This window comes from Thyridium curvatum (genome assembly GCF_004353045.1).
Source record: "Thyridium curvatum strain D216 chromosome Unknown NODE_7_length_750237_cov_83.650653, whole genome shotgun sequence".
NCBI lineage: Eukaryota > Fungi > Ascomycota > Sordariomycetes > Thyridiales > Thyridiaceae > Thyridium > Thyridium curvatum.
The window spans coordinates 192503-204604 of NW_022156762.1; the positions used below are offsets into that span (position 1 = coordinate 192503).

The window sequence follows — 12102 nt, forward strand, 5'->3', positions numbered from 1 at the left end:
TTGGCGGGTGCAGATCCATCCTTTCAATGTTTCAACGCAATGTATGTACTCTTGGACTGTACCATCTTGTCATTCTGCGGACCCCTGCTTGTAATGTAGTCTAAGTTGTACGAAAAAGGCAGAGTTTTCCCCTTCCCTTCTCCTCCGAACTTACAAGTACAGAGTTAGGTAGCTCTTGGACCCCTCATCCCAAACTAAGGATACCAGACGGGTACCTGTCTAGCTTGACACTGACACACCTCGCTGGCAGTCGGCTGGCACATCGCTCCAAGTATCTCGAGAGTGCAACAGAATGGAACCAGGCCCAGACCGCTTGCGTTAGCACCAGCATTAGCTCTACGAAAGTACAGATAGGCGCCTCCCGTACGGACAGCGATGGGCTGGACGGACTCAACGGACTCCGCCTATCCATGAAATACCCGCAGCCGTTCAGTTAGAGCTGGACACGCTAGCTTGTTTAAAATGACAGCCTGCGCCATCCAACTTGGTGGGATCGACCTCCTGGGCTGCTGATCTTGGAGCCGGCCCTCTGCCAGGTGGGAATTCGTCCCTAGCTGCATCCTGCGTGGCCCCACGAGCTGATGCATGGGCTCATCTGTTGCATCCAACAAGTTCTAGACGCACTCGTCCAGTGGCTGCTCTGCAACCTCTGGCAGATCTGTTCGATTAAATATCACCAGATCAAACAAGGGACTTTGGGTTACAGGAACAACCCCGGAGTGTTCGCGTGCCCTTAGCTGATCCCATAATGCGCCTTTTTACACAGCTGCCTGTGCAGAGAGCACACGACCCCAAGCAACGGATCGAGATGAGCGAATGGCGTGATGGTCTGCTTCAGTCGAGGCGACGACGTCGACAACGTATGCAATCAACCCGAATTCATATCTCCCATCTCTGACGTCGAGCATATTCCCTGGAATGTATGTCCACCTGCCTATAGTACAAGTAGGTAGGTCCCTTAAGGAGGGCAGGTATCATCACTATCATCATCTGCTTTGCTTGCTTCGCTCTGCGATCCTCCTGGCCAGGCTCGAGATGGAACTTGCGCAGAGCAGGCCGCCAATCTCAAGAGCGGAGAGCTTCTTGGATGAGAATGCGACTTGGCGTCTCAGGCAAATAAAGAATCGTTGATCGTGCTGGCATGAGCACGGTGATGATCATGATCTGCGTGTGCTGTGCGAGCTCCGTCCTCTCCGGGCAGCCTGAAAACAATATGAAGTACAACCCCTCCTCAGCCCTCATTGAAGGGGGAGGGCTGACGATGGGGATGACGTTGATGGTCTGCGCCCTTTATTTGGGGGTGTAGGAAAAGGTGTGCACGGACGGTGTGTTGACCTTTCCAGGGTCCAGCTCCCGTTCTTCATGATCCCAAAGGTGCTTGCTGCCCCCTCAGTGATCCGAACAAATCAAGTTAAGTGTGTTGCGGCCATGCCCAAGAGAATCCGGGGTCAGTGGCTGGGGCAACTTTGAACTCGGCCGGCACAAGTGAGCTCAAGTGCTAGACATCGAGCCGAAGCAGTTGAACCCCCGCTATTCTGGAGCTTAGCGTCCGCCGCGGACCTCGGCACCTTGTCGGAGGGTAAGGGAACCTCACTCTCTCTCGTTCGATGTCGAACGATTCCTCCTCATTGAAATCATTGTCTTCATTGTCTTCAGAGGCATAAAACTCTCGGGGTGTTCCATCTGTCGAAAGGATAAATTGAAGCATTGTCTTTCTGTAACATTTTCTCTTCACTCGCACCCAAGTCCTTTCGTACCAGGAATCTCACATCATGTCTGCAAAGATTCCCGCCATTGTAAGTATCACCCCGGCCCGAAAGCTCACAGCTATCTCGAGGACAGTCCGCTAACAGTCTCGTCAGTGTCGCGACCGGGTCAGCGACAAGGCCAAGAAGACCTTGGATCTGGTCGCCAAGTTCGCCGAGGAGGAATGCATCCCGTATGTTTGCCCATGATGATTTGGTTTCTCTTCCTGCTGCTTCCCAGAACGTCTGACCAACCATGTCAAAGTGCCGACCCCGTGTTCGAGGCCCAGGTTGGCCAAGGTGAAGCACGCTGGGACGCCCACCCTGCCATCCTAGAGGAGTTGAAGAAGAAGGCCAGGTCCCAAGGTCTTTGGAACCTCTTCTTCCCTAAGGGTCACTACAAGGAGTCGCCTGGCTTCAGCAACCTCGAGTATGGACTCATGGCGGAATGGCTTGGCAGGTCAAGGATTGCCTCCGAGGCGGTCAACTGCTCCGCCCCCGACACTGGCAACATGGAGGTGCTGGCCAGGTTCGGCAATGAGGCCCAGAAAGCCGAATGGCTGAAGCCGCTCATGGAGGGTCAGATCCGCTCCGCGTTTCTCATGACCGAGCCTCAGGTCGCTTCGTCTGACGCGAAGAACATTGAGATGAGCATCAGGCGCGAAGGCAACGAGTACGTCTTGAATGGCCAAGTAAGTTCGAGTCTCCCTGGCTGGCCTGTTCTGATCACGTTCTCGATCCTGACAATAGAATAGAAATGGTGGTCTAGCGGAGCCGGAGACAAGCGATGCAAGCTCTACATCGTTATGGGAAAGATCGAGGGCAGTGGCAACGACCCGTACAGGCAGCAGTCCGTCATTCTGGTTCCCTCCAACACCAAGGGCATCACCATCCATCGCATGTTGAGTGTCTACGGTTATGATGACGCTCCCCACGGTCACGGCCACCTCACCTTCGAGAACGTCCGTGTGCCTGCTAGCAACCTGGTCCTTGGCGAGGGCAGGGGCTTCGAGATCATCCAGGGACGCCTGGGACCTGGTCGAATTCACCACGCTATGCGTACCATTGGTGCGGTACGTTGGATTGGCTTCTGCTCCCCATGCTCCTCTCTGACCTGTGAAGGTACTAACAGTATGCAAACCTAGGCCGAGAGAGCATTGGAGTGGATGCTCATGAGGGTCAACGATAAGAGGAAAATGCCCTTCGGCAAGCTCCTCAAGGATCAAGGTGTCATTCTGGAATGGATCGCCAGGTCGCGTGTTGAAATCGATGCCGCACGCCTCGTCGTTCTCAACGCTGCCATCAAGATGGACGAGCACGGTCCCAAGGCCGCGTTGACCGAGATCGCACAGGCCAAGGTATTGGTGCCCAACATGGCCCTCACGGTCATTGACAGGGCCGTGCAGGCGTTTGGCGGCGGCGGTATCTGCCAGGACACGCCGCTTGCAAACATGTGGGCGCAGATCCGCACGCTCAAGTTTGCCGATGGCCCTGACGAGGTGCACCTGAACCAGATGGGGAGGAATGAGAACAAGAGGGGACAGGAGGTCACGGCCAAGATCCAGGCGCAGGAACAGAAGACGCTGGAGCTTCTGCGAAAGGCCAACCTGACCAAGCTCGAGCCGGGCACCACGGTCCAATCGAGGTTTGCTAAGCTCTAAGTCAAGTCAAGTGTAGCGATAGGATTAGACATCGGAAACCCAGGCTGTCTTAACTGTAGGTATCATTTTTCAGGCATTCAACAGGCTATCTCCTTTTATCGGCACAGAGCAGAGACTCTACCTGGCAGCTAAAGCATTCTAAAATGCAAAGCTTCTGCCGGGTGACGATTGTGTTGTTCCAGTGTGATTCAGATGGCTCAGTTCTGTTCAAGTCGATTCGCCACAAGGAACTGATGGGTTCCGGCCAAGAAAACAGATGACACAGGGTGAGGATCTTCTCAGTGCAGGCGAGGTGGAGTGAAAAGAGGAGCCCCCAAGCCAACATTCCTCATCGTTCGGTTTGCAAGTGTAGGGAGGTAGGATAGCAAGTCTCGCCTCATGCACCTCGGCCGAGGGACATTGGTAAAGAATGTGTGCAACTGTGTGATTGTGTGCGAGTGTGTGGGGAGGCTTTGGTGCAGCGGTGCACCTGCAGTCCCAGCCTGCCTAGCGCCTAGCGCCCAGTCAGTGCCTGGCTGGCCGTCCCGCTGGGCCCCTGCATGGAAACCACGGTTGCCCCGCCGATGCTTCCTAGTCCAGCACTCTATTTACTCAACCCTGCATTTTTCTGTCATTGAAGATCCTGGCATGCGCAAAAAGGCAGCACACATAACGTCGTCTCTCCCCACTATCTCGTTGGAGCGAGTGCCTAGGTATTTGCGATTTCAAGTCCAGTATTAATTCGAGTCATCGACCTTGGCCACTTCGACTCGACTATTTCCCCTCCTGCACCCTGCACCAAAACACAGACAATCTCATCAACTCGCGAACACTCAGAGCCAACCTGCCTCTTGCAGACGAAGATCAATTTCTACATACAGCAGTCAACCAGTCCTCGACTCCTCGCACAAGTCGCTCTTCGTCCATCATGTCTTCCACCAACGTTCTCGGCGCCAAGGACGTCAACGCTCCTATCGCCCAGCAGCCCTTGGGCGGCAAGCCCGATGTTAAGAGCATGGAGTACCATCGCCAAGTGCTGCAGTCCAAGATGGCGGAGGCCCAGTATGTTTACGGCGTGCATGCGCGACGATATAGCAGCAGGGAATACTGATGACCTTTTCGCAGGAGCAAGCAGTACATTTCGCCGTCCGACAACATCATGAGCCCCTGCACCGCCAAGCTCAACGCTTTCCGCAACAAGCAGGTTGGCAAGTACGTAACAACACAATACCGAAAACGTCTCTTGGATTCTCAAGCAAGGTTTACTGACATGCTGCTACTCCAGGGTCAAGCCCAAGTCACTGTTCGCCCAGGCCTCAGCTAAGAAACTCGAGGGTGAGGCTCTGTTCGGTGCCAAGGGCTCCGGCGCGCAGTCCTGAGAGCACACCTCGGTCTGCTTGCTTCCGGCAGCCTTGTAGCCTTTGTAGCCTTTTCTATTCTCGCCCGGCTTGAAAATTGCGGTTACGGCCATATGCCAGTCACCTAGCTCTAGGCTACTTCTTTGGGTCTTCTTCTTTTCGATTTCACCAATCCGTCTCTATCATCGCCTCGGGGTCTTCTCATTATTTAAGCAACGGCGTTCACGGTGGTTTTACGATGAAACAAATACATTACTGCGGAAAATGCAGAGGGATAGGTTCACGACATCGAAATGATACAGTTTTCTTACATATTCACCTGGTTGGCTGTAGCCAATGCAGTCTCCAAAGTATCATTGAGTGTTGCTCATTCGAATAGTGTGTTGTCACCTGGTGTATCGTGTTTCTAAGCTAAGCCTTCCATCCGCTCACAATGTAAACCACATCCTCGTCGGCTACGGGGTGGCCCAACCCTACTCTCTGCGGAATGTGCCGAGCGCTCGCTCCCCAGACGAGGGCGTACTTGAAGGTGTCCTTGAGTGTCCGGTGGATCCTGTCACAGACATCCTCAATCGTGCTGTTGCTCCTCACAATCAGCGCCTCGCTGAAGTCCGGCTCGATACCTTTCCGCTTCGTGTAGATACGAATGAGATTCAGCTCTTTCCAACAACGATCGATGACATCCTGTATGCCCAGATCCAGCTCGCAGCTCATGACCACTGTCTGCGGCTCGCGCGCTAGTTGGTCGAGAAAGTCGAGAGAGACGCTATCGATCTTGTTGTAGACGTACAGGCACTTGATGTACTTGCGGTGATCTTTCATGATCACGTCGATGAAGTCATCGACCGTCACGTTTTCGTCACGGACGAGAACCTCGCAGTTCAGAATCTTGTAGTCGCGAAGGATGTTGTAGAGCATCTTCTCATCCAGATTCTTTGGCGGGGTTTGGAAGGTGATCTTCATGCCGCCGGCCTTCTTGGGTTTGAGGTAGATGTTTCTGCCACCGTTAGTTCTCGGCTTGACTCTGATCAGCTCCTCTTGACTTACGGTGGCTCTCTGTTCAGCCGAATGCCCACTGCCTCCAACTCGGCCTCCAGCAAGGCCCTCTGCTCCGCCTTCTTGGTGGCGTCCAGCACCATCAAGATGAGATCGCTCGTCTTGGCAGCTGAGATGACCTGCCGTCCTCGCCCTTTGCCCTCGGCAGCGCCTTCGATGATTCCGGGAAGATCAAGCAGCTGGATCTCCGCTCCACCGTACTCGAGTACACCGGGAATTGCCGTCAATGTCGTGAAGGCGTACGAGGCCACCTCTGACCTCGTCTTGGTGACCTTGGACAAGAATGTCGATTTTCCTACCGAGGGAAAGCCCACGAGTGCTATTCGAGCATCACCACTCTTGCTCACGTCGAAGCCCGCACCCGGACCACCGCCTGAGCCCGGACCAGGCTCCAACAACTGAGCTCGGAGCCGCGCAAGCTTTCTAAAGAGACTGTGAGCAAGTTTTCACGGGGCCTTTCGTGAAGAGGTTTGGCTCTCTCACCCTTTCAACAGTCCCAGATGATATTCTTGAGAAAAGTCAGTAGTCTGCTAATGCCGAGCTGCTCTTTGAGCCGAGTGGCAGTCTTACCAGTGGCCTTGTTCTCTGTGAGTTCCCGTCAGTTACATTCCAGTCAAGCCGGAGCATGGCAAGAGAACTTACTCTGCGTCCTCCTCATCTCATCCTCGATCCTGTCTCGATATTAGTTTAAGAGAATCGGGAATAGGCACAAGGCAATGATACCAGCGGAAAAGCGCTTCCTAGCTTGCAACGATCCACCTGGAAATAAATATTTCCCTTTCGTCAATGAGCCTCAGCTCTTTTCCCAGATGGATCGTCGCTTGTTAGGAAGCGCTTTTCCGCTGGTATCATTGCCAAATGGACATACTCCTTGATCTTGTCCGTGATGTTCACCATATTGGCGCTTGGTTGAGATCCACAAAGGACCTCGTGCTACCTATTCGAGAAAAGGTCGCTTCCAAGAGCCGGATGTGTTCAGTTCGCGATGCTTGATCTCCTCAATCTCATCCAATCCTCTGCGCTTCACTTTTGGGTGGCAGAATCTCAGCGTTTGTGGTGGGGGTTTGTCCCTCAGTAGCACCCACGGGTGCTCACCGCCTTCCTGATTTGGCACATATCGGGGCGGTTTTAGCGGCGCCACCCAGCCATATTTTGTTGCCATCGGCCTGGCAGAAGGATTCTCTGCGACAACCACCCTAGACCAGACCAGCCCTGCCCTCCTCTCCTTCAGCTACCCTGAGCAGCAGGACCACAATACAATCATGTCGGACAACGAGCACGAGTCTCTCGCCGTCGCCGCTACAAGCACGGAAGTCGCGCCACCCACGGAGAAGAAGGTCAAGAAGATTATTCGGAAGAAGAAGAGGCCGGCGAGGCCACAGATCGACCCAGCATTGATCAAGTCTGAACCGCCTCCGCAGACCGGTACGACCTTCAACATCTGGTACAACAAATGGGCTGGCGGCGACAAGGTAGACAACGTCCAGACAGCAGCCAAGGGCCGCTGCAACATCGCCAAGGATGCCGGCTATACCAAGGCAGACCGCGTCCCCGGAAGCTATTTCTGCCTCTTCTTTGCGCGCGGTCTGTGTCCCAAGGGCGCCGACTGCGACTACCTGCACCGGCTGCCAGGAATCCACGATCTGTTCAACCCCAACATTGATTGCTTCGGCCGAGACAAGTTCTCCGACTACCGAGACGACATGGGCGGCGTTGGCAGCTTCACCAGGCAGAACCGCACCATCTACGTGGGTAGAATACATGTCACGGACGACATCGAGGAGATTGTGGCGCGGCATTTTGCAGAGTGGGGGCAGGTCGAGAGAATTAGGGTCCTGAACAACAGAGGCGTTGCCTTTATCACCTACACCAACGAGGCGAATGCGCAATTCGCCAAAGAGGCCATGGCGCACCAGTCGCTCGACCACGAAGAGGTGTTGAATGTAAGGTGGGCGACGGCGGACCCAAATCCCATGGCCCAGGCAAGAGAGGCTAGGCGTATAGAAGAACAAGCGGCGGAGGCGGTTCGGAGGGCACTGCCCGCCGAGTTCGTGGCAGAAATCGAAGGCAAGGATCCGGAAGCGAGGAAGCGGAGGAAGATCGAGAGCAGCTACGGGCTTGACGGCTACGAGGCACCCGACGAGGTTCATTTTGCGAGGGGCGTGAACGCGGTCAACCCCGTGGGAAGGCAAGGATATACGCTCGAAGAGGAGCAGCGGCTCATGATCGAGAACGGCGATGCCGATGGCAGACAACAAGAGACCGCTGATGATGCCGGTGGCATCTTCTCCAGCAGCACCTTGCGAGCGCTGAACTCAGCCAAGGTTGCGGTTGCATCCAAGCCCAAAACGGCTGCGCCCGCAGGCCCGCTGGTTTCCTATGACAGCGATGACAGCGATTGAACTTTGGGGAACAACACTCTATTGCGAAGCTGATTAGACTATCCGGCGTACAGGTGTTGTACAGAAGTGTATGGCTAGAATGTTTTTAATGATACCACATTATGCAAGCTGGTCCCTGATTTAACATGGCGGGGAATAATACATCTTGGACTCCAAATCGAGTGGCTACATGACGTGTGTGTGTGTGTTGTCAGCTGTTGAAGATCCTCGAGTACAACATCTCGTGCCTCCCAACCCAGAGGTCCATGACAGGCACGCTCTGCCCGGCCTCCTCGATCTCGGTCCCCCACTCGCGCTGCACCGACGTCGCGACGAGGTCCTGCACCTGTCCGCTGGCGAGGATCTTCTGCGCCTGGTATGGCCCCAGGATGCCCGCCCGCACCGCCGCCGACACGAGCGCCTTGACGTGCGATAGCAGGAACACGTACGCCGTCTGGTACAGCTCCAGGCCGAGCAGGCCGGCCACCACCCCAAAGAGCGGCGGCAGGTGCGCCGACACGGGCGGCGGCAGATCGTCGTCGTCGACGTCGGCGGTAGTCGTCCCGCCGGGAGGACCGCGGAGCAGCGCGGCAAAGTCGCGCAGGACGGAGGAGGAGGCGGCGGCGGCGGCGGCGTGTGGGCCGAGCGAGCGCTCCCAGATGGAGAGCAGGGCGCGGCCCTGGGCCGTGGAAGCGCGCCGGCCGACGGTGCAGACGATGGCGGCGTCGAGAGCGTCGTCGAGGGCGGGCAGGCGGCTCGGTTGGCGGTGGGCGGCGAGGACGAAGGGCAGGGTGGTGGAGGCGTAGGAGGCGACGGAGAGCGGCAGGAAGGACGCGGTAAAGGAGGAGGGGCTGCTGCTACCCTGCGCCGCGCGAGGGGTGGTGTGCGCGAGGTAGGACTCGAGGCCGGAGCTGAAGGCGAAAGAGCCGAGGGGCAGGGCCGAGTCCGAGAGCAGGAGGAGGAAGTGGTTCCCTGGTGATATGTGGGCTGGCCCAGGCCGCTGGCTGTCAGTGAGGTATTCTTTTCAAAAGTTTGAGATGATTGCGACTCGTCCGCTTTGGTTCGCTACTTACGTGGCACTCTGATCGGTGCGTGTTTGATGACTGGCTGCGACTTTCCCACGGGCACGGTCGATGCGCGAGATCGGGCTTGGGTGAGTTGCGCCTCTGCTTTGGCTAGTTGTTCTTTGAGATCATTGATATGAGCCTCAATCTGGCTATCGGACTGACTCTCCCCCTCACAGTCCATCTTGAGACTCGCACAAGCTGTCTCAAAGTTGGTGGTGTACAGTCACCATGCCGTGATAGATGAGATTGGATAGATAAGCCGCCTGCGGGGTCATCGCCAGTCAATCTCATGTCCAGCAAGGCGCGATCATGGAAACGACGAAAAACAATTGGAAATGAAAGACTATCTGCACCATCAAATTCGAGGGGAGCCAACATTGCAATTCAACATTGCCCACCGCAACGTAACCAAAGAGTTATCGAAGGCGGCCCTCATAAGGAACCTTCATTGTTGAGCACTCTATATCAATCATAGGTACTACATATAAAACCCTTCAGCCAAGTGAGTAGACGCCAATACACCAATGCTAATACCACGCATGCAAACTCCAATTTAGACCACTACGTTCTCCTTGTTCCGACCCTGTCTCTCATGCAGCCTTCGTCGTTCCGACCTCTTCTGCTCAATGCGCGCAATTGCCGCAGCACGTCTGTCGGCCGGCAAGGCGCTCCTCGATGCATTCATTGACCAGACGGCGTTCGTGCTGGTCTCGGGGCCTCCAAGACGTGCGAATTTGCCGTGGACCAAATCGAATCCGGGCTCGTCGCTATCCGATGAGACCGGTCGCCGGCTGGCATGATCGCCACGTGCCGTAACTGACATCGACTGTTGCTTCTGGCTTTGCTCCCGAATGTTGTGTACAGGCAAGACACTACGAAGCCGGTCCGGATGACTGCCCTCTTTCCTTCCGTAACCCCTAGTCGGTCGTTCAGACAATGATGGCAGTCGATCGCGAGCGCCATCATGAGCGGATAGGCTCTCCAGGCTCGATACCCCGCTGGCAAGAGCAGACCCCTTCCTTCCTGCTCTCCTCTCGCTAGAGACTGTAGCAGAAGGTTGCTGCTGAGTTCTTCGCTCCCGCAGAATAGGCAACTCAATGCTCTCTTCAGGCACGTTCATATGTGCAACATCTTTGTCCTCGCGTATCTGGAAATCATAGCTTTCCATCCGCTTCCGAGAATCACCAGCCAGGCGACGCGAGCCTGGTAGATCATGTCTCTGCGAGCTGCCCTCCGCTTCCTTCAGCGCTTCCTCATTGGGGGTCCTTCCCCCCGTCAACGCATCCAGTCGAGCAGCCCACTCGTCCATTGTCTCGTCCGACCCAAGTGACCTTGGTCTTCTCTGGGCACTAGCCGCATCTGCCCTCTTTGATGAATCGGCTTCCTTCTTAAGTTCCGATATCTCGGAGTCCTTGCGACGAATGGCTTGTTCGGCCTCCCCATATCGCGCTTTCGCATTCTCCTTCAGCACTTCGTACTTGCGCTTCCAGTCTTCAGCTTCTTGTTGGTGTCGACCGCCGGCCTCTTCGGAGGCTTTCAGACGTGTCTCAAGGCTTTCAATCCTGGCCTTCGCTTTGGAGAGGTCCTGGGTAATGTGCTTGTTCTCAGTCTCGACTTTCAGCTCCCGCTGCTGGGCGGTTCTGAGGTCCGATTTCAGATGGCGAATCTCTTTTCGCAGATCTCCGAGCTCTCGCAGCTGTTCCCGAGCCTTTTTGAGCTCTCGCTGAGTGTCGAGTAACGTTTTGTGGGTGCGCGGTGAAGTCGACTGTCTGCGTGATTTGATACCCTCCACCGATTCTGCCTGCCGGGTCTTCAGCAATGCGTCCAGTTCCTTAACCTGGTTCCGGTATTGGACTGCCAGAGCAGTCTGCTGAGTGAGATCCTTGATCAGATCCTGATTGTCCTTATCGCTCCCTTTCATGCGCTGCGTGGCAATCTTTGCAGCGAGCTCGGTAACTCGGGCCTCCATCTCCACCACCCGGTCTCTCTCCTCCTGCAACTTCTGGTTGAGCTCAAGGGCCTCGGCGTCTTTCATCTTGGCATACGACTTGGCCAACTGCTTGTACTTGACCAGCTTCTCCATCTCGACCTTGGCATCTGCATGATACTGCTGGAACTCTGATTTCCAGTACCTGCCGGAACGAGAATGCGGCTCATTGAGGTCAATTGTCATATCCGGATCCCGGTCAAGTTCGTCCACTTCTTCCCACGCGTCATCAGCTGCAGCAAATGCATCGACTTCCGAGGGTCGTGATTCGGTCGGTGCAGACCGCCGCTCGGGCTTCCGTGATTTCTCTAAGGCATCCGAAAGACGCGTCCGGGGACGTGGGTTGGCGCTTAGCGATTGGGATCCGCCCTTGTTCCCTGCTGACTGTCCGTTTCCTCGGACATCTTGGTTGAAAGACACGCGTTTCCGGCGCGCTGTGGCGGTCCCTGGGGTCAGAAGAATGCCGGCCGGTTTCGTTGGCGAGATCGGTCCCTTTTCTTCCGCTTTGGCGGTCTTGGCCAGTGCCGCGGCAGGGACATCACCAACACTCTGGGGACGGTTTTGTTCCTTAGGAGCGGGAGTGCCAAACAGGGCTGTCTTTAATGCCCGGACGGCAAACACGGGTGCAGGCGTGTCAGGCTGTTCAATCTGAGTGTCGTCTACCATGAACGGTCAGTGAATTCACCCTTTCGCGCTTTGTTGCCAAGCTGTATCGGCTTACCTGCTGCCGTGGTGTTTGCAGCATCGTGCGCCGGCGCGCCCGTCGCGTTCTCCAGGCCACGCTTGATGGCCCACCCTAGCATCGTGCTGGCCCAAAAGAAACAGACAGACAGAGACAATTGAAACCTTCGAATTGAGCCTGGCACAA

The 12102-nt window shown here is 55.6% G+C and overlaps 6 protein-coding genes across 6 annotated transcripts; 3 read left to right on the forward strand and 3 right to left on the reverse strand.

Annotated features, from left to right (window-relative positions):
- Positions 1–1772: 1772 nt before the first annotated feature.
- E0L32_001783 (uncharacterized protein) lies at positions 1773–3406 on the forward strand (the record flags this gene model as incomplete). The annotated part of the gene is made up of 5 exons (XM_031135900.1): positions 1773–1796; positions 1863–1939; positions 2011–2437; positions 2501–2818; positions 2891–3406. The coding sequence occupies 5 exons, from the start codon at positions 1773–1775 to the stop codon at positions 3404–3406; spliced, it is 1362 nt and encodes a 453-aa protein (XP_030989919.1).
- Positions 3407–4313: 907 nt separating this feature from the next.
- Positions 4314–4764, forward strand: E0L32_001784 (uncharacterized protein; the record flags this gene model as incomplete). The annotated part of the gene is made up of 3 exons (XM_031135901.1): positions 4314–4447; positions 4511–4597; positions 4671–4764. The coding sequence occupies 3 exons, from the start codon at positions 4314–4316 to the stop codon at positions 4762–4764; spliced, it is 315 nt and encodes a 104-aa protein (XP_030989920.1).
- A 390-nt stretch (positions 4765–5154) lies between these two features.
- E0L32_001785 (uncharacterized protein) lies at positions 5155–6696 on the reverse strand (the record flags this gene model as incomplete). The annotated part of the gene is made up of 6 exons (XM_031135902.1): positions 5155–5740; positions 5791–6222; positions 6283–6307; positions 6370–6384; positions 6442–6470; positions 6668–6696. 6 exons carry the CDS (start codon positions 6694–6696, stop codon positions 5155–5157), a joined length of 1116 nt encoding a protein of 371 aa, XP_030989921.1.
- Positions 6697–6784: 88 nt separating this feature from the next.
- Positions 6785–8201, forward strand: E0L32_001786 (uncharacterized protein; the record flags this gene model as incomplete). Its single annotated transcript, XM_031135903.1, has 2 exons — positions 6785–6861; positions 6932–8201. The coding sequence occupies 2 exons, from the start codon at positions 6785–6787 to the stop codon at positions 8199–8201; spliced, it is 1347 nt and encodes a 448-aa protein (XP_030989922.1).
- Positions 8202–8391: 190 nt separating this feature from the next.
- E0L32_001787 (uncharacterized protein) lies at positions 8392–9428 on the reverse strand (the record flags this gene model as incomplete). The annotated part of the gene is made up of 2 exons (XM_031135904.1): positions 8392–9200; positions 9254–9428. 2 exons carry the CDS (start codon positions 9426–9428, stop codon positions 8392–8394), a joined length of 984 nt encoding a protein of 327 aa, XP_030989923.1.
- Positions 9429–9800: 372 nt separating this feature from the next.
- Positions 9801–12037, reverse strand: E0L32_001788 (uncharacterized protein; the record flags this gene model as incomplete). Its single annotated transcript, XM_031135905.1, has 2 exons — positions 9801–11893; positions 11956–12037. 2 exons carry the CDS (start codon positions 12035–12037, stop codon positions 9801–9803), a joined length of 2175 nt encoding a protein of 724 aa, XP_030989924.1.
- Between the last annotated feature and the right edge of the window lie 65 nt (positions 12038–12102).